At 35.7% G+C, this 26,657-nt stretch overlaps 1 protein-coding gene across 2 annotated transcripts in view; it reads left to right on the top strand.

Moving 5' to 3' along the window:
* Nucleotides 1–26,657, top strand: part of FUT8 (fucosyltransferase 8) — a 287,886-nt gene that overhangs the window by 203,561 nt on the left and 57,668 nt on the right. For both annotated transcript variants that reach the window (XM_054530226.2, XM_054530227.2), the window contains exon 6: nucleotides 14,500–14,737. In XM_054530226.2, the coding sequence (XP_054386201.1) occupies nucleotides 14,500–14,737 (238 nt within the window). The remainder of the gene's footprint in view (nucleotides 1–14,499; nucleotides 14,738–26,657) is intronic.

A 26,657-nucleotide genomic window follows, 5' to 3' on the forward strand; every position in this document is an offset into this window, starting at 1 on the left:
TAATGATCCAACTATATGCTGTCCCCCCAAGAAACTTAACTTCACATATAACGATATAGGTAGATTAAAAGTAAAATGATGGGCAGATATACCATGCAAACAATAATCAAAAGAAAGATAGAGTGACTGGGCTGGGCATGGTTGCTCACGCCTGTAATCCCAGCACTTTGGGAGGCTGAGGCGGGCGGATCACGAAGTCAGGAGATCCAGACCATTCTGGCTAACACGGTGAAACCCCGTCTCTACTAAAAATACAAAAACAAAATTAGCTGAGCATGGTGGTGGGCACCCGTAGTCCCAGCCACTTGGGAGGCTGTGGCAGGAGAATGGCATGAACCTGGGAGGCGGAGCTTGCAGTGAGCTGAGATCGCACCACTGCGCTTTAGCCTGGGCGACAGAGCAAGACTCCGTCTCAAAAAAAAAAAAAAAAATACAGTGACTGTATTAATCTCAGACAGAATAGACTTCAGAGCAAAGAAAACTAGCAGAGACAAAGGAAGACATAACAATAATAAAATGATCAATTTACCAAAAAAATGTAATTTTAAACATGTGCACTTAACAGGTTTTCAAAATATATGAAGCAGAAACTGGCAGAACTGAAAGGAGAACAGACAAATATAGTTGGAGACTTTAATACCCCTCTTTCAATAATTGATGGAAGCATTAGAACGAAAACAAATAAGGTCATTCATCATGACCAAGTGGGATTTATCCCTGGGACACAAGAATTGTTCAACATACACAGATCAATCAACGTGATACATCATTATCAACAGAATAAATGACAAAAGCCGTATGATCGTTTCAGTTGATGCTGAAAAGCATTTAATAAAATTTAACTTCCCTTCATGATAAAAACCCTCAAAAAACTGGGCATAAAGGGAATATACCTCAACATAATAAAAGCCATATACAACAGACCCACAACTAGTACCATAATGGGGAGAAACTGAAAGACTTTTCTCTAAGATCTGGAGCATGGCAAGGAGGCCCACTTTCACCACTGTTATTCAACATAGTGCTGATTACTCTAGGTAGAGTAATCAGACAAGAGAAAGAAATGACCAACATCCAAATTAGAAAGGAAGAAATCAATTTATTCTTGTTTGCAGACTATATGGTTCAATATTTGGAAAAATCTAAAGACTCTACCAAAAAAAACTACTAGAACTGATAAATTCAGTGAACTTGCAGGTACAAAGTCAACACACAAATATCAGTATTGTTTCTAAATGCCAACAGTGAGCAATCTGAAAAAGAAATTTAAAAAAGTGATCTCGTTTGCAATAGCTACAAATAAAATTAAGTAACAAGAAATTAACCAGAGAAGTAAAGGATCTCTACAATGCGAACTATAAAACATTGATAAAGGAAATTGAAGAGAACATAAAAAATGGAAAGATATTCTATGTTCATGGATTGGAAGAATAAATATTGTTAAAATGTTTATACTATCCAGAGTAATCTATAGATTCAGTGTAATCCCTATCAAAATAACCAGTGACACTCTTCACAGAAGTAGAAATAAGAATCTAAAACTTACATGGAATCAGAAAAAAACCAGAATAGTCAAAGCTATCCTGAGCAAAAACCTCAAAACTGGAGGAATCACAGTGCCTGAGGAAACTGGAGGAATCAAAACTGGAGGAATCACACTGCCTGACTTCAAATTATATACTATACTACAGAGCTACAGTAACCAAAACAGCATGGTACTGGCATATAGACCATAGACCAATGGAACAGGTAGAGAACCCAGAAACAAATCTGTATATCTACAGTAAACTCATTTTCAACAAAAGTCACAAACTTACACTGGGGAAAGGAAAGTCTCTTCAATAAATGGTGCTGGGAAAACTGGATATCCATATGCTCAGGAATTATATTAGACCCCAGTCTCTCACCATATACACAAATCAAAATGAATTAAATACTTAAATCTGAGACCTTATACTATGAAACTACTAAAAGGAAACATTGGGGAAACTCTCCAGGACACTGGTTTGAGTGGGTAAAGATTTCTTAAGTAATACCCGATAAGCACAGGCAACCAAAGCAAAAATGGTCAAATGAGATCTTATCAAGTTAAAAACCTTCTGCCTGCACAGCAAAGGAAGCAGTCAACAAAGTGAAGAGACAGCCCACAGAATGGGAGAAAATATTTGCAAACTGCCCACCTGACAAGGGGATGAATAACCAGAATATAAAAGGAGTTCAAACAACTAAATTTGATCAAAAAGCGGGCAAAAAATCTGAATAGACATTTCTCAAAAGAAGACTTACAAATGGCAGACAGTCATATGAAAAGGTGCTCAGCATCACTGATCGTCAGATAAATGCAAATTTTAAAAACCAACAATGAGATATCATCTCACCCCAGTTAAAATGGCTTTTACCCAAAAGACAGGCAATGGCAAATGCTGAGAAACAAATAACAAATGTAGAGAAATAACAAATGTGGAGAAAAGGGAACCCTCATACACTGTTAGTGGGAATGTAAATTAGTACAACCACTATGAAGAACAGTTTGGGCGTTCCTCATAAAAGTAAAAATTGAACTACCATATGATCCAGCAGCCCAGCTGCTGGGTATATAATGAAAAGAAAGGAAATCAGTATATTGAAGAAATATTTGCACTTCCATGTTTACTGCAGCACTTTCCACAATAGCCAGGATTCGAAAGCAACCTAAGCACCCATCAGCAGATGAATGAACAAAGAAAATATGTGATACCTATACACAATGGAGTACTGTTCAGCCATAAAAAACAATGAGATCCTGTCATTTGCAACAACATGGATGGAACTGGAGATCATTATCTTAAGTGAAATAAACCAGGCAAAGAAAGACAAACTTGGCATGTTCTCACTTATTTGTGGGAGCTAAAAATTAAAACAAATTGAATTCATGGAGATAGAGACTAGAATGATGGTTACCAGAGGCTGGGAAGGGTAGTTGTGGGGGCGGGTAAGGGGACATGGTTAATGGGTACAAAAAATAGAAAGAATAAGTTAGAAAGAAAGAATATTTCACAGCACAGCAGGGTGATAGTCAATAATAATTTAATTGTACATTTAAAAATAACTAAAAGAGTATAATTGGATTGTTTGTAACACAAAGGATGGCTACCCCATTTGCCCTGATGTGATTTTTCATGCATGGTATGCCTATGTAAAAATACCTTATGTACCCCATAAATATATATACCTACTATGTACTCAAAAAAATTAAAAATTAAAAACAATGCTAGAAAAATAAAAACTGTTTACTTAACCAGCAACCCTGTTAAAGAGGATGAAAGAGAAGCCATAGACTGGGAGAAATCTTTGCAAATCACATGTCCAACAAAGACATGTATAGACAATGTATTAAGAACTCTCTAATCTCAATAGTAAGAAACAATCTAATTAGAAAATAGGCAAAAGTCTTGTACAGACAGCTATACAGAAGACATTTACAGATGACAAATAAGCACATGAAAAATGTTCAAAAATCATTAGTTATTAGGGAAATGCAAAAGACATGATGAGATACAATTAGTCACCTGTCAGAATGACTAAAATAAAAAATGCCAAGAATGTGGAACAACCAGCTCTTTCATGCATTGCTTATGAGAATGTAAAATGGTACAGCCATTCTAGGAAACAGTTTGGTAGTTCTCCATAAACATACCATTAGCAATATGATCCAGCAGTCACATTCCTGTATATCCTAGAGAAAACCCATGTCCACACAGAAACTTGTACACTCATGTGCATAGCATCTTAGTTTGTAATAACCAAAAAGTTGAAACAACCCAAATGTCCTTCAGTGGGTAAATAAATTGTGATATAATCCACACAATAGAATACTACCTAGTAATAAGAAATGAGCTATCACACACAAGTTGGATGGATCTCAAGAGCATTGTGCTGAGTGATAAAAAGCCAATCTCAAAAGATTAACTACTAATTCCATTTATAATGCTCTTAAAGTGACTAAATTATAGTGATGGAGAGCAGTTCAGCGGGTTCCAGAGATTAAGGTTTGGGGAAGAGTGTACCTCTAAATTGGAAGTATAAAGGATTTCTTTGTTTTGATGATATAGCTTGTATCCTAATTTCGGTGGTGGTTGCATGAGTGTATACATGTTATAAAATCTGAAAAATCTAAAAAGGTCTGTAGTTTAGTTAATAGTATTGTGTAATGTCAATTTCCTGATTTTGATAATGTACTATGGTTAAGTAATACGTTCTCCTTGGGGAAAGCTTTTTGGAAGGTACACCGTAAGTATAGTAACTCTGTACTATTTTGGCGGTTTATTATGGATCTTAAGTTATTTCAAAATAAAAGTTAAAAAATACAGTGTTAAAAATTTTTGAGGAGTAAAGAATAAAATGAACTGGTTACAGTACTGTTCATTGAGATAGTTTGAGAAAAGTGATCTTGAGGTGTTTTTTTTCCCCCCATTAAAAAAACAATAATAGCTGGGGATTCCAGAGAAATTCATGCTCAGCTAACTGTATTTTTCATGTATGGCTGGCTGCATGGAGAAATGAGACAAAGACTTGGTCTTTGAGAAGAGGTATCCAGATTTGATATCTGGTCTAATTGTTGTTGATGGTTTGGTTTTAAAGCCAGTGAATAGACAAGTGCTGTAAGTACCAGTACTACCCAGAAGAATGGTACTTAGCAGAATGGAAAAACCGGCAAAACTGTGTAACTTAAACTCTGACTTTTATTTAAAACGAAACATTTGGAGCAGCTTTTGCACAGGAACAGTTTCAACCGTTGTTTTCCTTTTGCAAGTACTTCATCTTTTACACTTGATCTTAGCCAAAAGGCCGAGAACTCATACTTTATCTTTTTACTCCTGTGTAGTAAGACAGGGCTAACTATTCATAGGCATGCTTTTTACTCCTTTTCCCCTTCTACCCTCTTCCTCTTCCCCTTTCTGTCCTCTTCTCTCGTCCGCCTTTCTTCCCCTCTGTTTTCCTCCCAACTCCCCTTTTTTCTCTCATTTCCTCCTCTCCTCTTTTCCCTTCTCACGCCCTTTTTTAAAAGAGTACCTGTCATATCATACTTGATGATATGTTTTGAGGAAAGAGACTAATGAATTCTGTCAACTAAAATGATGATGGAGGACCTTTCTGAAATTCAATCTTAATTTTGTAAGCATGCTGTTTATAACCTCAACAGTTAAATTGATTCTGAGACCTGGGAATTAGGGTATAAACTTACAGAGAAAAGTTGAGGTGCTTGAGAAGATACATTTTCTGTGCATTTATATAGGATTGTCAGATTCTGGCTCCCCATGTAACTCAACTTTTCTTCTGTATCCTTGGAGGTAGTTTTATTTACATTATATTCTTGAATGAGAATATGCATCATTAATTATCTGCCTTTCCTTTGTGGCCCTTCTGGTGGCAGAAAAATATTACCAAGGTTATTCTAGCATGCAATTGTCTTGAATCTAAGTTGAGGGTTTTCTAGAGACCACCTGGAACTCCCAGAGATAACAGAACACTGTCTTGAAAGCCTCAGTGGAAGAAATGCCCCACATTTGCTTGTTGCTTTCTATTGGATTTATGGAATTTCCATCTTCTAAAAATGACTTTAAAGCATTTAATAGAGACTTTCAGGTAAAGAGCAAAAGTTTTAAAAATGTGTTATTTAAAGTAAGCTAAATGTGGCTTTACTTACCAAGATAAGCTTTCCTCTTCTATGACTGTATAGTAACTATCTGCCTTTGCTGCAGTCTTTCAGTCTATAAACTCTGTATCTTGGTATCTTTCCTCCCTTTAGTTTCCACTCTTAGATTTTACAGAATACCCATAGGGAAATTGATTTCCTGAAGCACTTGGTAAACTACTTGGGCCTGAGCTATTGTGTTGTCCTTACTACTTGGTACAGATTGTTCTTTGCTAGAGGGGTGGAAAGGATGCCTTAGTACACAGTCTTAACTTTGCTATGGAAATATTCTTGTTTAATATGTTAAGAGACAATAATTTCTGGTCTTGGCTTTTAAAAGTGAGCATGCTTTTTAACTGTCTCTTTCATGGTTATTAACTATGCCTACAGTCTTCATTTTAATTACCACAATGGAGTACTTCAGTTCTCTTATTTGCTTCATTACCTTTTCTCCTTGGTTTTGAAAATAATGTTAGAGAAATAAAATCAGATTGTTTCTAATATAATGAAATGCTTTCACCACACTATTAATGAATTCTTTCTTCATTACCAACACAAAGCTAGATATTTCAAATCTTTTTAAACAAATAAATTAAAAACTGTTTAGTTTTCTGATTAGAGCAGACAAAGAGCACAGTAAAATTTAACTCACCTGGCCTGATCCATTTTTTTGTTTTTTACTGAGCTGTCTTCACTGGAAATAGGAGCTATCTTTGACTTAACTCCTTCCAATAGAAGGAATTTCTTAGAGAGGAGCTGGAAGGATCTCCTGGGGTTCTGATTCTTAATTTTCAGTTTACAGAAATAGCCAGATAGGTGTTTTGAGCCTGGACTTCTTGCTGCATCTTGTATTGAAGACATCATGGTGAAATCGATAAGGGCAGTGGACAGTGGATCAGAAGACCTGAGCAGGTCTCTTGAACAGGTTTGCCACCTGTTAATTTATTTTTATGACTACGGACTTGACATCACCTTTGTCTCTGTAGATGTAATTCAGTTGAACTAATGGTTATTGAGCATTTACTGTTTGCAAGAGGCAGCTGGAGATATTATGTCCAGTTTATATTTATTAAATGTTTTCTTTGTTGTTAATTTAGCCTTTTTCTGCAATGTTTTTGGTCAGTAGTAACTCTGGGCAGGTGAGGGAAATTACATTGTGGCTGGAAAATTTATACTCTGAAGTTGCTTTTCTTGGTGTGTAGGAAAAATCTTTATTAAAAGTCATAGAAAAAAATCATTTAATTTAAAAGCCACAAAATCAGTACTATTTTGTAATATGTTGTAATTCACATTGCTACTGATTTACTAAGTGGAGTCAGTGGAAACCCATAAATCCTAGTAGTAGTGCCTAAGTAGTAGAAGAACGCCTATGGTTTACTAGTTGATTGAAAATTGTTCTTTTTTTGCAAAGTGGAAACTAACCTGGTGTCCTAATTTGAAATATGTCTAACAGTGACTATTTTTATATTTTAACCTAAGTAAAATATCTCAGCGTTATGATGGTGTCTTTACTGAATTAGTAATCATTTATTTCTAAGGACTGCTGCTTTGCTTCAAATACCATTTTGGTTAGAAGCTTATTAATTCAAGTATTGTTCCCAATTGTTGATTTACAGGGCAGAGAGAGCAAATACAGCTTTCAGCTCTGTTGAAGCAGGGTCATTCTTGGAAACTAATAGTGTCAGATGAAATGCCTCAGATAGTGTAAAAGAAAATAATTAGGCCAGGAGTGGTGGCTCATGCCTGCAATCCCAGCAGTTTGGGAGCCTGAGGTGGGAGAATGGCTTAAGCTCACAGGTTCGAGATCAGCCTGGGCAACATGGGAAAACCCATCTCTACAAAAAAATTAAAAAGTTAGCTGGGCTACTTGGGGGGCTGAGGTGGGAGGATGGCTTGAGCCCAGGAGGTTGAGGTTGTGGTGAACTGCGATTCAACCACTGCACTCCAGCCTGGGCAATAGAGCCAGACATTGTCTCAAAAATAATAATAATAATTGAAGAAAATAAAAGGGGAACTGAATTCAGAAGAATCCTGTTATGTCTTAAATCCTTATTTCTTGATTTATATGTACTGTGGTGACAGCTTTGCTGATGAATTATAATTACAAAAATGTTACGTAATGTTGTTAGCATATAAAGACCCGTGATTGAGCTACCTTGCAACACTAACTAATACTCAAAAAGAACACACACATACAAAAAACTGGATTTATTCAATGTGAAATAATGTCTCTTGAAATTATGAGAATAAATAAGTATGTTCAAATTAATTTTGTGCATACACCAGCTCATTTATTTAGCCTCATAGCAGCTCTGAGAAAGAAGGGTGAGTGAACAGGGAGAGGTTGTGTAGGGAGGTAATTTTTGTGTCTATTTTAAACTAACCAGTTGAAACCAAATCACACAATTGAGTTCATAACAGAACCTTCATTGGACCAAAATCATATCTTTAACCTCTCTATCCAAGCTCTTTCATTAGAGAATATTGCCTTAAGTAATTTTCACAAATTTACCTTGTATTTCTAAAACTTGAATTATCATTATTGCAAGGAACTAGAATATATCTGCCTATTAGTGAGTCTGACTTTTAAGTAGATCCCATATGCAAAAATCTCATATTATAAAATATAATTTATTGTGTTTATAGTTTAGAGTAAAGCTTCTTTTAGTAATGAGTCCCTTCTATATATCTTGCTCATGGATATGACACATTTTCTAGTCTTTTGCAGACATCAACTGGATAGTATAAAACTAGGATCAGTGGTAACTGACAAGAGCTATTTGGCAAGAAATTTGAAAATTACAAAACTATGGTTCTGTATCCCTTTTATAGAGTCCCATAAATCTCTTTATGTTTGTTGCTATTCTGGAACAATGCTGGATAACAAAGACTTAGCTCAGAAGAGGGGTTTTCTATAAAGTCTCAACAGAATAAATTCCTGTTCATTTCAGAGTTGTTGCTTTATTTTTTTTTCTAGATACGTACTCTGATAAACCTAATCTTGTGTTAGGAACATAAATACCTTTTCTGTTCTTTAGTGTCCTCTGCCTTTTTCTGGAACTTTTATGAGCAAGTTATTTTGAATTTTCCAGACTTTTAAGTATTATTTGGACAAAAAAATTGGGCTGTGGCTGTGAGCTTTTTCAGTGTTTCATTTACTGTTAACAGTACAGTCATTCATTTTCTCGTATCAACCTTCGAGTCTTCCATTGATTACCTTATATGTATAGACCTTTCTAATTTCAGAATCAACCATAATGGAGTTTCCCTCTTTCTTTATGTCCTCTATGACATAAACAGAAAAGAATTAATATAGTCTATCTTCAGCTTGATTTGAGATATACTAAGCATCATTAATTAAGCCACTTGTACAGACTGCCCTTTTAGGTCTCAGCTCTTGTGCTCAAAGCGTTAGGTTCTAGTCAAACTGTTCTCAACACAGTGAATATACTTCCTTAAATGCAGATGTAAGTCTTCTTTTAAATAGAAAATCTATAGTTTCCAAGCTAAAGGTCAGATGTTTCAATTATTATGTTCCTTCACTCTTTTTTTCCTTAAAAAAGAAGAAGACTAACATAAGATGTAATAATAGGGGAAACTGGGTGTTAGGTATATGGGGATTCTCTGTACTATCTTTGCAGTAATTCAGTACATCTAAAAACTGTTCTAAAAGAAAAGGTTTATTGAAGAAGATATGAGGGACATTTTCTTTTTCATTCATATGAATTTTAGTGATATTCAAGTACTCTATTTCTCATGAAAATCTGACACATGTCAATGTTGTTTGTCCACTCTTTTGATAAACTGAGTCAATAATAAACCTTTGGATCAGTTTGAGAATATTATTTATTCCCAGGATCCTTATATAATATTGTGCAGAAATTAAATGATGCAGATCTCCCATTCCCATATGATACCACACTCCTCTGTTCCTCTCAGATCTTTTGTGGCTATAGCAACAAGTGTGAGAATGCTTATTGCTTTAGGAGTCTGCCATGAATTCATAGTTTCAAAGAATCAGCAACTCTACTACTTGATTGTGGAAGCAATATTGACCAAATCTTGCTGAATTTTGTCAGGGTTCTCTCAGATTCAAAAAGGCTCTTAACTCTTCCTAAGGTTCCTGATGGTATGGGTTCTGCTTTGATCTAAAAAAAGACCAGCTTGCTGTGACACATTTGAATATGAAAGGTACCTCTTCGGGAGGTGACTTGTAGTTTCCCTTCTCAGTCTTTCCTTTGGAATCATTTTATAGACTGCAGCTTTTGTTTCTAGGGCTCTGCTTGACAGGACAGATAATATCCCTGGAAAATAGTTTGAGTTGATATTTGGTGACTGCATTATTCAAGGCTCATATAAATTGAGAACTGGTTACATTGCCTCTTGCTATGTAGGATAAAAGCTTCTGTTCTTGGAGTTACCCATCCTCTCTCTTGTAGACAAAATAGCTAGGAAAACTGCTCAGAGTAATTTTGTTATATGAAGAACTAAGATGCCTAGGAATAATTTAGCAATAGCTCATCCAAATTAAAGCAGAGTTGAACTTTAGAATGGAAAAAAAAAAAAAAGAAATTATCATGTTAGCTAAACATTTGCTGTCTGGATCTCCCAATTAAAAAGTGGCATAATACTTCTCAAGTTAGCCAGTATAGAACATGTTCTACATTCAGTTGTGAAAATGGCTGTTAGCTATTATCAAGTATGATTTTTTTAAATGTTCCATGCCTGATATTTTGTAATTGTTGAATTCAGATATCCCTCTACTCAGTGGCTTTTACTTCATAATGAAAAAGTAGATTTTGTTGTAATATATAAAATTGTGGAGATAGATGGAATTAATAGAGAAATTAGAGTTTTTCTTTTAAGATAATTTGAGTTTCATCATAGAAGGTAAGCTCAGAGTGCTGAAATGCTGCTGGAATAAATGAACTGTTTTACTTTTTTCTAAAGATATTGATGTGTGCAACTTTGAATTCAGAGATGATTCCATTTGCATGTTCTGAGTGATGCATAAGTGAAAGAAATGAAAGACTGAGGAATAAAGAGGTGAAAGAAAGAACTTATACACTGCTGGTAGGAGTGTAAATTAGTTCAGCCATTGTAGAAAGCAGTGTGGAAATTACTCGAAGAACTAAAAACTACCATATGACCCAGCAGTCCCATTACTGGATATATACACAAAGGAATATAAATCATTCTACCGTAAAGATACACGTATGCGTATGTTCATTGCAGCACTATTCACGATAGCAAAGACATGGAATCAACCTAAATGCCCATCAGTGGTAGACTGGCTAAAGAAAGTGTCATACATATACACCATGAAATACTATGCAACCATAAAAAAGAATGAGATCGTGTTCTTTGCAGGGACATGGATGGAGCTGGAGGCCATTATCCTTAGCAAACTAATGCAGAAACAGAAAACCAAATGCTACATGTTCTCACTTATAAGTGGAGCTACATGAAGAGAACACCTGGACACATAGATGGGTACCACAGACACTGGGGCCTATCGGAGGGTGGACAATGGGAGGAGGGAGAGGATCAGGAAAAATAACTAATGAGTACTAGACTTAAAACCTGAGTGACTAAATAATCTGTACAACAAACCCCCATGACACAAGTTTACCTGTGTAGAAACCTACACGTGTACCCTTAAACTTAAAATTAAAAAAACAAAACAAAATGCAATGTTAAAAAAGAGAAGTGAAAGAATTTTTTAAATGTAACTGCTTAATTTCACATTGTTTACAGTTCTTCTCAAGTAACCTTCTTTTGACTGCAATCTCCTTAAATATGTACATAGAGTTTTCATTGGATTCACTGAACTCCAATCCAGCAGGATTCTTTCCTAAATAAGAAACGTACTGGATCAGTCCTGACCTATTTTATGATTTTTGGTACTTGTCACCTGTAAAGAGAAGTTAAGGGAACATCACCACCAACCCCACAGAAATACACAAATACCATCAGAGACGATGTTCATAACACCTCTGTGAACACAAATTAGAAAACCTACAAGAGAAAGATAAATTCCTGGAAACATACAACCTCCCAAGACTGAACCAGGAAGAAATTCATACCCTGAACAGACCAATAACAAGTTCTGAAATTGAATCAGTAATAAAAAGCCTGCCATCCAGAAAAGTCCCAGGACCAGACAGCTGAATTCTGCCACAGGGATAAGAAGACCTGGCACCGTTCCTACTGAAGCTATTCCAAAAAATTGAGGAGGAGAGACTCCTCCCTAACTCATTCTGTGAGGGCAGCATCATTCTGATACCAAAACCTGGGAAAGACACAAGAACAAAAAGAAAACATCAGTCCAATATCCTGATGAACATAGATGCAAAAATCCTCAACAAAATAATAGCAAGCCAAATCCAGCAGCATATCAAAAAGTTAATTCACCACGATCAAATAAGCTTTATCCCTGGGATGCAAGATTGGTTCAACATACACAAATCCATAAATGTGATTCATCACATAGGCAGAACTAAAAACAAAAAGATTATCTCAACAGATGCAGAAAAGGCTTTCAATAAAATTCAGAATCTCTTCATGTTAAAAATCCTCAACAGACTAGCCATCGAAGGAACATGCCTATTAATAGTAAGACCCACCTATGACAAACCCACAGACAACATCATACTGAGTGGACAAAAGCTGGAAGCCTTCCCCTTGAGAACCAGAACAAGACAAGGATGCCCACTCTCACCATTGCTGTTCAACATAGTTCTAAAAGTCCTAGCCAGAGCAGACAGGCAGACAAGAGAAAAAAATTAAAGGCATCCAAATAGGAAGAAAGGAAGTCAAACTACCTCTCTTTGCAGGCAATATGATCCTACACCTAGAAAATCCCATGGTCCCTACCCAAAAGCTCCCAGATCTGACAACTTCAGCAAAGTTTCATGCTACAAAATCAGTGTACAAAAATCAGTAGCATTTCTATACATCAGTAATATCCAAGGTGAGAGCTCAATCAAGAATGCAATCCTAGTCAAAATTGCCACAAAAAGAATAAAATACCTAAGAATACTGCTAGCTAGGAAGGTGCAAGATCTCTACAAGGAGAATTACAAAACACTGCTCAAAGAAATCAGAGATGACACAAACAAATGGAAAAACACTCCAGGCTCATGGGTAGGAAGAATCAATATCATTAAAATGGCCATAGTGCCCAAAGCAATCTACAGATTCCGTGCTGTTCCCATCAAACTACCAATGACATTCTTCACAGAACTAGAAAAAACTGATTTAAAATTCATACAGAATCAGAAAAAAGCCTGAATAGCCAAAGCCATCCTAAGCAAAAAGAACAAAGCTGGAAGCACTGCATTACCTGAATTCAAACTATACTGCAAGGGTACAGTAACCATGGTATGGGTACCAAACACCATGGTACCCGTACCATGTATCACCATACCAAACAGCATGATACTGGTACAAAAACAGACATATAGACCAGTGGTACAGAATGGAGGTCCAGAAATAAAGTCATATACCTACAACTTTCTAATCTTTGACAAAGCTGCCAAAAACAAGCCAAGGAGAAAGGACTCCCTATTCAATAAGTTGTGCTGGGATAACTGGTTAGCTATATGCAAAAGATTGAAACTGGACCCCTTCCTTTCACTATATACAAAAATTAAGTCAAGATAGATAGAAGACTTAAATGTAAAACCTAAAACCATAAAAACTCTAGAAGAAAACCTAGGAAATACCATTGTGGATATAGGCCCTGACAAAGATTGCATGATGAAGATGCCAAAAGCAGTTGCAACAGAAACAAAAACTGGCAAACAGAACCTAATTAAAGAGCTTCTGAACAGCAAAAGAAATTATCAGCAGAGTAAACAGACAGCCAACAGAATGGGAGAAAATATTTGCAAGCTATGAAAGGTCTAATATTCAGAATGTATAAGGAACTTAACAAGGAAAATGCAACCTTATTAAAAAGGCAAACACTTTCCAAAAGACACTCTTTTCAAAAGGCATATACACAGTCAATACATATCAAACATCACTAATCATTAGAGAAATGCAAATCAAAATCATAGTGATATACCATCAGAATGAGACAACAGAATGCTGTTATTAAAAAGTCAAAAAATAACATGCTGGTGAGGCTGCAGAGAAAAGGGGCATTTATACATTGCCAGTGGAAATGTAAATTAGTTCAACCATTGGAAAGTGGTTTGGCAGTTTCTCAAAGAACTTAGAGAGCCACCATTTGACCCCGAAATCCCGTTATTGGGTATATAACCAAAGGAATATAAATCATTCTGCTATAAAGACACATGCAATTATGTGTTTATCACAGCACTATTTGCAATTGCAAAGACATGGAATAAACCTAGATGCCCATCAGTGGTAGACTGAAAAAAGAAAATGTGCACATATATATCATGGAATAGTATGAAGCCATAAAAAAGAATGAGATCATGTCCTTTGCAGCAACATGGATGGAGCTGGAGGCCATTATCCTAAGCAAACTAATGCAGGAACAGAAAACCAAACACTTCATGTTCTTATTAAAAGTGGGAGCTAAACATTGAGTACATATGGACACAAATAAGAGAATAATAGACACTGGGGCCTACTTGAGGGTGAAAGGTGGGAGGAGGATGAAGATAAAAAAACTGCATATCACTTACTATGCTGATTACTTGGGGTGTATACCAAACCCCACGACACACAATTTATCTGTAGAACAAACCTGCACATGTACCCCTGAAGCTGAAAGATTAAAAAAAAAAAAAAGAGCAGTTGACCTCTCTGTACAACTTATCTTTATTTTCGTTTCTCTTTCTCCCTGACAGAATCCCAAGGACTGCAGCAAAGCCAAGAAGCTAGTGTGTAATATCAACAAAGGCTGTGGCTATGGCTGTCAGCTCCATCATGTGGTCTACTGCTTCATGATTGCATATGGCACCCAGCGAACACTCATCTTGGAATCTCAGAATTGGCGCTATGCTACTGGTGGATGGGAGACTGTATTTAGGCCTGTAAGTGAGACATGCACAGACAGATCTGGCATCTCCACTGGACACTGGTCAGGTAAGGAGCTTGTGCAGCATATGAGATCTCTGGGCTGATTCCCTCAATTACCAGATTATTAGATTTCTAGGTAGACCTTCATGGAGCATACTTATCTTTTCCTCTGGATCCGTGAATACTATACATTATCCAGATAAAATCTAGAAGAACAGTATTTTATCTTAAAAGTATTTTATTATGTATTTCATTTCTGATGCTCATTTTTATGTGAATTTAGCAAAATCACTGAGTTTTTTTCAGGGAGCATAATTTAATCTTTTAGTAATAATGATATGACTTTCACTCTGTAGGATGATTTCACATTATTGAACTCATTTTAATATGAAGTAATCATCATATAAAGTAGTCCAGTTTATATGGATTACTGTATATGAGTAGCATGAGCATGCATGAGAATCATCTGGAAGGCTTCATAAAACTCCATTTTCTGATAAGGAAGGTCTGGGGTGCAGCCTGAGAGTTTTAATATCTGACAAAAGTTTTAGGTTTAGGGACCGTGCTTTGAGAACCACTGAGGTGGACCTTGCTGGTAACTTTATCTGCAAATGAAGCCTAATTTGTTTATGTGATTTTAATTGTATTCAGGAAACATTTAATGAATAGTAATGTGACTAAGGTACTATACTAGGCATTATAAGCAGATAGAAACATCAGTAAGAAATTTCCTTTCTCTCCAAGGAAGTGGTGAAGGAGTAGAATATAGAAAAGAATTTCTTACTGCTAGTCTAGTGCTTTTCTTTCTACAATCATGATCTTTAAGATCTAAAGTTGGGCTGCCTTATTAAAATTGTGGCTTTATTGTTTTGTAATCTTGGACAAGTTACTTAACCTAGGTCTTAGTCTCCTTATCAGTAAAATGAAGAGTAATAACTTTACTTTATTGAATTGTTGGTAGATTAAATGAAATAATATATGTAATGTACTTAGTACTGATATATGAACTTATATCTAGTAATTTTTAGCTATTATGAATAGCCTTTATTCATTAAACAAATGTATAATGAGTGCCTACAGTGTGACAGATACTGAATTAAGTGATCAGGATAAATACTAAGCAAGACAATACACATCCTCTGCACCCATATCTTGTGGGAAGTCCAACATTTTTCAAAAAACTGAGGCACTTCAGTTAATATCATTTATTGTGGGGCTAAGCACCTTTTTTCACAAGCTACAACACTAGATACGAAATAGGGAGCTATGTCATCAGCAAAGTAACTTTGGTTCTTTCATTTCTTTTGCCTCCTTTGAAAAAAAATCGGTAATATCTGACTCTTTGCAGAAGTGTCATGAAACTTAATTAAGTACTTTCTGTAAAATACTTTGAGTTGCTCTGCAAGAGGTCCTGTATGGATTAAAAGTATTGTGTTTTGTCTTCTCTAGGGTGTTTTAGAAGCCTTATTTTATATATCAACCGATTTTTTATTTTTAACTCACTTCAGATTTTAAGGTGAACCTCTTTATCTAGAACCTAGTTAAGCTTTAGTTTTAAGATTATGTCTTCCACTGATCTGGTCTGTACTTTTCACGGCTAGTGCCAACAGATTAGTCATAAAGGTTAGGAAGATACAAAATTTGTCATTCAGGAAAAGAAACTCTACCAGCCCCACTATGGCTAACTTTTTTCATTTCATGGACTTAGTTCAGTTTAAACTTCCATGATTGTGGAAATAATAGCCAGGGCCAAACTATGTTTCTCTGGTTCTAGGGGGAGACAACTTTTTGTATGGTAGTCAGAAAAGTGAAAAGTTACCAGATTTATCAGGTTTAATATATAGTTTAGCCCTGCCTGTGTGCTACAAGTGGTTATTTGGTTGGTTTGATTTTTAATCCTTACTTGTACATTTTGTAGTCTGTAGTGAGAACCACAGGGTATGAAAATTTAACATGGCTTGAATTTCAAACACTCAAGAATTTCTTAATGTTACAACTAAAGAGGATGTAGAAAGCATCCTTTCTTTATTCATCTGGAATCAAAGGCTTAGTTAAGGCTAAATGACTTACCCAGGGTCATACAGCTTATAAATGCCAGAACTCTGGTTAGCACATTCACTTCTGCATATCCGCAGTCTAAGTCCTTATCAGTAAACTCATGCCAAACACTTTACCTCGTTACTAGCAGAATAATTTACCATCATTACTAGCAGAATGATGATTAGAGGCACAGAAACTGCCTGGAATATCTAGGAATTAAATAATTTTAATAATTTAAATACCAATCTTATATCTGAAAAGAGATTTCTTTTAAGCTTAGAATGTTTTTGTTTTTATGAAGAGTATGGCTACCATCAATTTCTGTCTGCTTATTTACATTATCTATATATGTACCCTTTAGAGAAACTATTGAACATATTTCCAAGAATTAGAGGAAATAGTGAATTTTAATAAGCTCCTTGACATTAATTCTTTAGTTAGTCATAAATCAGCTGTGTCTGTTGTCATTCTGAGTTGTACAAAAAATCTTGGGATATTTCCTTTGTCACCATTACTGTGAAATTATTATTGTTCGTACATAACTTGACATGATGTCCTTGCAGATGGAATTTAGTAATTCTTCCACCAGTGCAGGAATTAGTTTGTACAGTGATCATTTCATAGCTATATCATACTTTATTATAGGTTGATGTCTGTTTTTCTTCTGCATTATTTTATGTTTGTGTATGAAACTATATCCTTTGTACCAAGTAAAATGGTTAAGTGAAGGAAAATACTAAAGGTAATGCTTCCAGTAAAAAGTAATAGAAATATTTCCCATCATCTGTACATGCCATGTCTATTCCTAACACTTTGTGTGCCCTAAGGTTGGTGATGAAATGATCAATTTAGTTTTTTACACCACAAGATGTTTCTTCAGCCTGAACTAACTACACATACTAGACCTGATTCTTCCACATAGATTGCTTGTGATAATTCAAAATGGGAATCTTGCCTTTATGTTTAATGGTTTGAGGTACCTTTCAACAATATTTATTTATTGTTTTTTGTTTTGTTTTGTTTTTAGAGACAGAGTCTTGCTCTGACACCCAGGCTGGAGTGCAGGGGCATGATCCTAGCTCACTGCAGCCTCGAACTCCTGGGCTTAAGCAGTCCTCTCACTTCAGCCCCCACAGCACCTAGGACTACAGGCATGCTCCATCATGCCCAGCTACTTATTTTATTTTTTATTAGAAATAGGGTCTCACTATATTGCCCAGGCTGATGTCAAACTCCTGGCCTCAAGCAGTCCTCCCGCCTCAGCCTCCCAAAGTGCTGGGATTATAGGCATGAGCCACTGTGCCTGGCCTCAACAATTTATAATTTGGTTTTTTAAAGGATATTGACTATTTTAGGCTATATATGATGACTAGCTTTCAAAATGCTATTCTAGCTTATATAAACACCGTTGAATAGATGATTTAGTGATAGAGAACTCCACTTAAATTCAGTTCCCCACTTCAATCTTTTTCCTTGTAAAAATTAAAAATTATTCACCTTAACAGTTAAACTACCTAGGCTGTTTTGTCTTTCCTTCTCTTGTCTTTTTCCCACTGTGTTAATAAATACATAAGTTAAACTGAATTCTTAATATGATAAATGTAACTGGAAAATTTTATTTGTAAATGAAAATAATGACTAGTAAAAAAATAATTTATAAATATGATGAAGTTTGATGCCCTGGAGGCGAGGTGCCTGGTTTAAATACATGTTTAGGTAGATGACCGTTTGGTATATCCACTTACCTAAACTGAACGGTTACCTTCTCACCATGCCTCATTTCCAAAAGGTTTTAGTCAAAGAGTTTTATTTGACATCCTTAAGGTTTATGTGGAGGCAGCCTTGAAATAAAAGTAATTCAATTAAAGTATTTGCTATTTGCTAGATACCTATGCTGGACTACATGAAGACAGACACAGTCTCTTTCCTGTAAAGGGCAGTCAAGGGGGAAAGATAGACAACTGAATAAGCAATTAAAATATGTTGTGCTAATGTGGTGGTATGGTTAAGTTAAGACTACCCTGAAGCAAATATCTAATGCATATTTGGGGTTCTTTTGGAAGAAATGATTTTTAAGCTGAGACCTAAATTATGAGTAGGAGTCAACCAGGTAGGGACATGGTGGAAGAATTTTCTGTCAGTGGACACAACATGTAAAAAGAGAGGCAAGAGAACATGGAGTCACTGGGGGAACTAGTAGTAGTTCATTGTAAAGCTTGAATACTGAGAGACTAGCTAATGTTTCCTTTTGAAAACAAGCATCACTTACAGGATTTCCATTTTTATTTTTGTGTATTCTTGTTCCTCACTAAAACTGACAGGTTTTAATTTGAGAGTCAAAGCTGTTTTTTTGATTTTGGTTTAGAGAGCAGACAGAGTTATAAGAAATTGATTTCAGATGGCTTTTTTGTTATCTCATAACTATTAAACTGTTTATTCAAATATCTCACTCAGGTCAGAAGGAAAATCTTTAGCAAGTAGAACACAAATGAAATTATACTTTCAATCTTTCCTTTGATACTAATATTTTACAAAACTTTACAAGACTACTAAGATGTCTATTGGAATCATCTAAATATTCTAACCAAGTTGTATCCTTAATAATGATTGACGTCAGGTAGACTAATTTATAAACTGATATTAAGCAATAATGTGATTAAGAATATATAGATATAATATACATATTAGGCTATAGAGATGCATATGTTAAGTCTTTTTACAGTAGTATTTTCAGTCTTTGATAATTGTATTAATAGAAACTTAAAACAAGTACATTTACTATTTTTGATCCCTTATGCTGCAAAAAATCTTGATTTCTCTGTTTAGGGGATCTGAGGGAGAGGAAGGATATTGGACCGTGAATCTGATCCAATTCTGTTGTTTTTAGCTTTCTGAACTTTGTGAATTAACTTAGCTTCTGAACCTCAGTTTAGCTCTTTAAAAAACTCATGATACTCATTATCTACCTCCCTGTCCACCTGGAATATATTATTAGGTTATAACCTGCAACAACAGGAAAGTTATCCTTTTATTCTGAGATGAAAATCATGCCTTTATAAGAGCTTCATATGTAGTTTTCTTTTTAAGTTAAATGGAAAAGTTGAAAGAAATACAGAGAAGCAAGATAACTTCTGAAGAATAACTTCTAGACATTCAGAATATCTCTATGCTTAATAAACCCACAATTTAATCAAAATAAAATTCTGGGCCACTCATAGTCTCTCCGCAGCTACCTTAAGCCTTCAGCAGTTCTAAGTATTTTTTCTATCTCAACATACCTGAGATAGAAGGTATACTCTTTCTTATAATGGTTATTCTGTGTAATTAGTGAAACTGGCTTGGTTGCAGCAAAGATCTGGTTGTGCAGGGAGGCTATTTGGAGAGTGAGTTGGTACCACATATAGTTGAAAAGCTAGCTGTCTCCTCTCCAAGATTCTAGTAGGTTTCTCTGCGCTTTACCTGACTCCTTTTAGAATCATTAACCTAAACAAGTATCATTGCAGGTACATAAGGACTTTTGATTCAACTGCTATAAAATTTTTTGTTTTACTACTTATGGGCCATAAAAGAAAAAAAGATCTTTGCTTCAGGAATTTAAAATTCCAGTTAGAATATACTTATGTCTCAGAAGAAGTTACACTGCTTTTCACTATTACATCTTCTTTCATTTCCCACTTAAGGAGATAGAAGTCTATGGTATCTCATTAAAATCTAGTGGGATCATCAGGAAATACGGGAATAGGGAACTGAAGCTTTGTCCACATTGTTGCCTTGACCCTTGTGAGCCTACACTCTTACAATTACAGATATTTATTTTCATATTTATCCTGTAAGTGCTTCTCAAATTGAGTTGTGAGTAAACCTGGGGAAAGTGAATTAGAGATTTGCAACCTACCAGGATAAAACATGGTACATTTTCTTGGACTATTAATTTTATTTACTGGTAGGTAAGCTAAATCATTTTCAAATAATAAAACAAGATCTGTAATGGTATAAAATGAAAATTTGATCAAACTCCAGCCCATTGATTGAGGCCAGACTTCATATTCTCAGTAGCATGAATTTACCTTCCTCTGCTGTTTAGGAGCATTTTGGTGGAAAATTTTAAGAAACACCATCTATGAGTTTTTTAGCTGTTTATTTCACCTTGACAGAGACTCCATATGGCAGCAAAGCAGCAAGGCACTTCTAGGTTATTTACCTTCTAGGTTATTTACACAGTGCCAAGCATTTGACCAGAGCACATTAGATGTAATAAGAGAGGCCAGGCGCAGTGGCTCACGCCTGTAGTCCCAGTACTTTGGGAGGCCGAGGTGGGCAGATCACCAGAGGTCAGGAGTTCAAGACCAGACTGGCCAACGTGGTGAAACCCCATTTCTACTAAAAATGCAAAAAAAAAATTAGCCGGGCGTGGTAATGGGCGCCTGTAATCCCAGCTACTCAGAAGGCTGAGACGAAGAATCACTTGAACCTGAGAGGCGGAGCTTGCAGTGAGCCGAGATTGCGCCACTGCACTCCATCCTGGGCGAGAGAGCAGGACTCCATTTCAAAAAAATAAATAAATAAAAAATAAATGTAATAAACAAATAAAACCTGTCTCCCCAGATCCCCATCCAAATTTCAAAACATTACCCTTCTAGCTGTGTGAGGCACTTTTATTAAACTGTAGATTTTGTTTTGAAAAAATCATCTATTACCAAGAATGAATCTTTTAAGCAATTTATTCTCCCCTTTTTAGAAAAGGTTCTGGCAGAATGAGTTCAGAGATAAAAAGAGGTGTGATTTAGGAAAAAAGCAATACGTATTTAGCATCCACCTCACTATGGAGCGCAAACTATTTCATTGGAAAAGTTTCTGAAAAATCTCCTAACGTCTATTTAGGACCTATCCAAGGTTGTTAGAGCTAGAGATAGAATCCAGGTGTTCTTAATTTCCTGTGGGGTGTCTGGGCCACATAGCCTTGATAACTGTCTCAGAAATTATCAGTGTTTTTATAAATACTGATATACCTATTATGATAGATGTATTCCTTAAAGATTTGGCATAAATTATTACAAATTGAGTCGTGCTTGAAACATTCCAGTGGAGCTAGATTACAAAGTAAATAACCTTTTTTCTAATAGGAGCTAGTAGTCGGTCCCCTGAGTCACCCCCCACCCTTCCTTCCTTCTTCCTTCCCTCCTTCCCTTCCTTTCTTCCTTTTGTAAGTATTTGGGTTTTTCTGTTTTCCTCAGACATACTTATGTGAATCTTTGAGTCTCAGTCACAGTTGACCTTCAACTCAAACATCAAAGTATAGAAAAAGAAGATTGCAATCTTTTAGTAGCATTTTGATAACAGAGCCTTGTTTGCTTAAAACATGTGGATCATGTTAGAGTGATTCTACAAACAAGATAATTGTTGAAATTTTGAAGAAAGTAAAGAATGCATCCTGTCCCTTTTGGTTAGTTTTATATGCCAGAGCTCTGAGTATGATGTGAATCTGTAATTTCTTTGTCTCCCTTCCTCAGGGTTATATAAATTGTAGGCTAATTTCATGGAATAGGAAATAATAAAGTCCGTGATCTTTAGTGGAGTTACACATATTTTTTTCCCTCCAAAAGGTTGTTGCTCAGTAGGAAAGTTCTATAGTGGTTTATACATCAGTTCCATTGGAAAGAAAGACATATTTGTGTGTGTGTGTGTGTGCGTGCGTGTGTGCGTATGTATGTGTGTGCGCGTGTGTGTTTTTAAGTAATAGACTTTATTCCTCATGCATTTTTGTTGCCTTAGCAGAAGGGCAAAAGCAGATTACAGAATTATAAACCTTCTTAGATGATACTTTGGTATCAGGCTTCTTTCTTTTGTTGTGCTTCCCAAAATACAAAGATCAAAAATATCCTTAGCAGTTATTGAAAATAATTAGAGTTGAGTCTTGCACCTCTTCCTAAAGAGGTCTTTCTTTTGATTCAATTTAAGTTTAGTCTCCTATTGTAAGTAGCCATTAAACTTAATGCAGGTTATATTCTCTGGAAGCAAGAAATTGCAACTAGTGATACTATAAGTCATACTGATTTTCCCAAAAGATTTATTACAATTAGAGTTATCATTTTTGTTCAGATTTTGATATCCAACTTTACTTTTGAAAAAGTACAACTGCCAGCAAATACTGTATTAGGTATAAATAATGGGCACATTTATATTTATAATGTTTTTAATTATAAAGTTTCTTTAAAAAAAATGGATCAGTACCATAAACAGGGAAGTACACTAGTCATTCAGTAAAAATTTGAATGTTTCTAGATGCCATGGGAAATATAAAGATGACTCTTCAGGAACTTGTCATTGAGTATCATGAGACCCATACATCTGTAAATGTAAAAAAGGTAGTGTCATAAGAGAGGTATAAGGTCCTGTGGGCCACCAGAGAATAGAAAAACTTTCTGGCTAAAGGAATCAGAGACTTCACTAGATCCATGAGCTGGGCTCTTAAAGAATGAAGAACATCATCTACCAGGACAGATCAATGTCATTGATTTGGAGTCAGAAGTTATTAGCTGTGTGACTTTGGGTAGTGTCCCTTAACCTCCCTGTTCTGTTGTTATGAACAGAGTTCATAACAGAGTTGTTATGAGCATTCAGAGTGATAATATATTTGACAGTGCTTTATATATTAATTATATATAATTATATATATAATATAATAATATATATTATATAATAATAACACCATACGTTATTATTACCACTTTAGTTTTATGGGAACAAAGCAAAATAACAAGAATAGCATGATTGGGTTATAGAGTTTCAGCAGGGCTTCTTTTAATTTTAACAGCCAACATTAATGAAACTCAGAGCTACTTGATGGCTTTTTGTGTAGCCATCCTCCCGAGGAGAGCCAGCTTTGGCTCCCTAGCTCCCCCAGCCCACATGAGGATCATTCTCCACTTCTGTTGGGTTTTATTTAGGTTGCCCTGTAAAAATCTCAGTGTCTAGGCTGATTAAACATCAAAAATATGCTCCTAATCAAGGAGTTGACCAGTTTCTGTTAGTTTCTGGGACAGGGTTGCTTTCTTAGCTAGAGCCATCGCTGACCCCAGTCAGAGAGCTCTCCTGACAAAACAGTCTTCAGATAGTCTTCTTAAGGTCTCCAAGTTGATAGGGTGATGGCTGGGAGTAAAGGGGGGTACTAGGAATAAACCATTTTGTCTTGGAGCTCTAATATGTATATAATACTAAGAGAAGCAAAAATAGGCCCCTGTGAAGGCTCTACTCTGTGGGAGCTAACGCTTAGGAATCTGAACATACCCCAGGTGGGAATTTCCAAGTAAATTTTACCTAAAAGTCGAAAGGGTTTTTTCATTTAAAAGTCTTTTTTCTAAACACTAGCAATGGAATTGTACAAATCCTAAGGATCTGAGTATTAGAAATACATAAAAGTGAGGGCCTTTGACTGATAAAACATCCCTTTGGTACCTCTCTATTGACTAGAAGGCGCTACATAATGCCAGACCAGCAGAGATTATGTAAGCAACCAAAAACGTAGTATTGAAGCACTGCAGCATGATCCTTTCCTCTCTAGGTTTTGGGTCTTGTATATTATATTTGAAGCTATTATTTAGTGCATCTAGGTTCTGGCTAGGAATGAACTGGAACACTTCAGTGGGATTTTAAGGCATGGTGAAAAAAGTAGTTGATGAAAGAGTAAATCACCGTGTTTTTCTTTCTTTGCTGCCACTGCCTGTGTTGCTGTGTTCACTGAAATCAAGTGTAGGAGTTGGGGAGTAGGTTAAATACCTGCCTCTGCTGCTACATCTGGCAAATCTTGATCCATATAATTTAGAATTAATAATATGACATTGGCAAAAATAGGCATTATACTGTATGTTCCTCTTTTCTAGATTAGATCCAGTACCAACCATGGGGCCACCCAAATGGAGACATTAGAATCTATACAGCAATCTTTCTGCATTCTTTGGAAATATAATACCTAGATTGAATTCAGAATATGATATCTAAATTTTAAAAGTTATATGGTGTCTCTATTTCAGAGGGAAGATTAATATTTTATGGCCTGTCATAAATGACCATCTTAGAGGCACCCATTTGTTTTATGTATGCATTAATAATGGAAATTGAGTTCATTCAACTATTGTAATTTTTGTACATCTGTATCATGATTTATATATTGCCTCATTGATGAACATGTAAATTATTTCAAGTTTTTGCCATTATAAACAGTGACAGTATCTTTATGCATATCTCTTTGTGCATATATATTAATTTCCCTAGGGCAGTGCTTACAAACTGTATCACATTATACTATATGTAAAAATTATTTTTACTGCCCATATTATCACCTGGGGGATGGTGGCAAAGCTACAGAGGTCTCTGACAGCGTGTTACATATAAAATCTTATGCTCTAAAAAAGGGCTTGACAAACTATGGTCCTCAGACCAAATTTAGCCCCCTACCTATTTTTGTAAATACGGTTTTATTAGAATACATTCATGCCCATTTGTTAGTGTGTTGTCTATGGCTGCTTTTACACTACAGTGACAGAGTTGAATGGTTCCAACAGAGGAACCATTGTATATGGCCCACTGTATTAGTCAGGGTTCTTCAGACAAACTGAACCAATAGGATATATAGTGAGATAGAGCCTGAAAGATGTATTATAAGGTCAGTACCTTATAATTAGCTCACACAATTATCAAGTCTGAGAAGTTCCACGATCTGCCATCTGCAAGCTGGAGACCCAGGAAAGCCAGTAGTGTATTATAGTTAAAAGGCCAGACAGAGAGCTAGAGGGCTGATGGTGTAATGATTCCAGTTCAAGCCTGAAGGCCTGAGAACCAGGAGTGCCAGTGGCAGAAGATAGATGACCTAAAGATACTCTCTTATGTTTTCTTCCAGAAACTTTATAGTTTTAGCTTTTGCATTTATGTCTATGATCTCTCTAGTGTTAATTTTCATGTGTCACATAAGATAAGGGTTAAGGCCATGGTTTTCTGTATTTTTATTCAGTTGTTCTAGCCTTATCTGTTGAAAACTTTTCCTATTTGAATTGCCTTTGTGCCTTTTGTCTAAAATCAGTCAGTAATATATGGATCTATTTCTGGTTTCTCCATCCTGTTCAGCTGCTCTATTTATGTCTATCCTTACACTTTAAATTTTTATCAGCCATCAGATATTTCACAGCATGTTGATTAGAAAGCTGTACATATGCCTAGAAGTGGTATTGTTAGGTCCTATGAAAGTATACGTTTCTTTAACTTGCCTACATATGCCTAATCCCTCTATGGAAAAATTATTTCAGTATCTCCTCTGCTTTCAGAATCCTTCTCTTTTTAATCTGTCTTCCACAGTGCCATCAGAATGATATTTTCGAAACCAAATATGACTTTCTCTCCTAAGGCCTTCCATGGCTGCTTAGTGTGTAGAAACTCCTTGCTTAGAATATAGGATATAAGCACCTTCACATAAACAGCCTGCTTTTCAAAATGTGCCCTGCACTCCATAATTCACTAGTCCACCTACAAATGTTTGTGGACTTTTTGAAAGTTTTGTGTACTTTTACTGATATACTGGGAACATGTAATTCTTTCTCTCTAGAGAATATCTTTCCTCCACTTCATCCCATGAAATCCTATTTATCTTTTAGTATCATTCCCTTTGTGATATTTCCCTCCAATTGACCCCATGTTTTCACTGTATTTAAACAGTTCATGTTTCTTTGACTACATTGTGAGTTCTTTAAGAAGCTTGTCCTATTTATTTTTGTTTCCTCATTGCCTAATAATACTGGCCAATACTTGTTACTCAGTTTTTTTAAATTAAATTGTCTGTGATAAGCAGAATGGTCCTTGAAAAATTTTAATCTCCTGAATCTATCAAATAAAGAAAATACCACCTTACCTATGTTATTCAAAGGTTTCTGGTGAAGAGCAAATGAAGTAATAGGCA

The sequence above is a fragment of the Pongo abelii genome, chromosome 15, assembly GCF_028885655.2.
Source record: "Pongo abelii isolate AG06213 chromosome 15, NHGRI_mPonAbe1-v2.0_pri, whole genome shotgun sequence".
NCBI classification, from domain to species: domain Eukaryota; kingdom Metazoa; phylum Chordata; class Mammalia; order Primates; family Hominidae; genus Pongo; species Pongo abelii.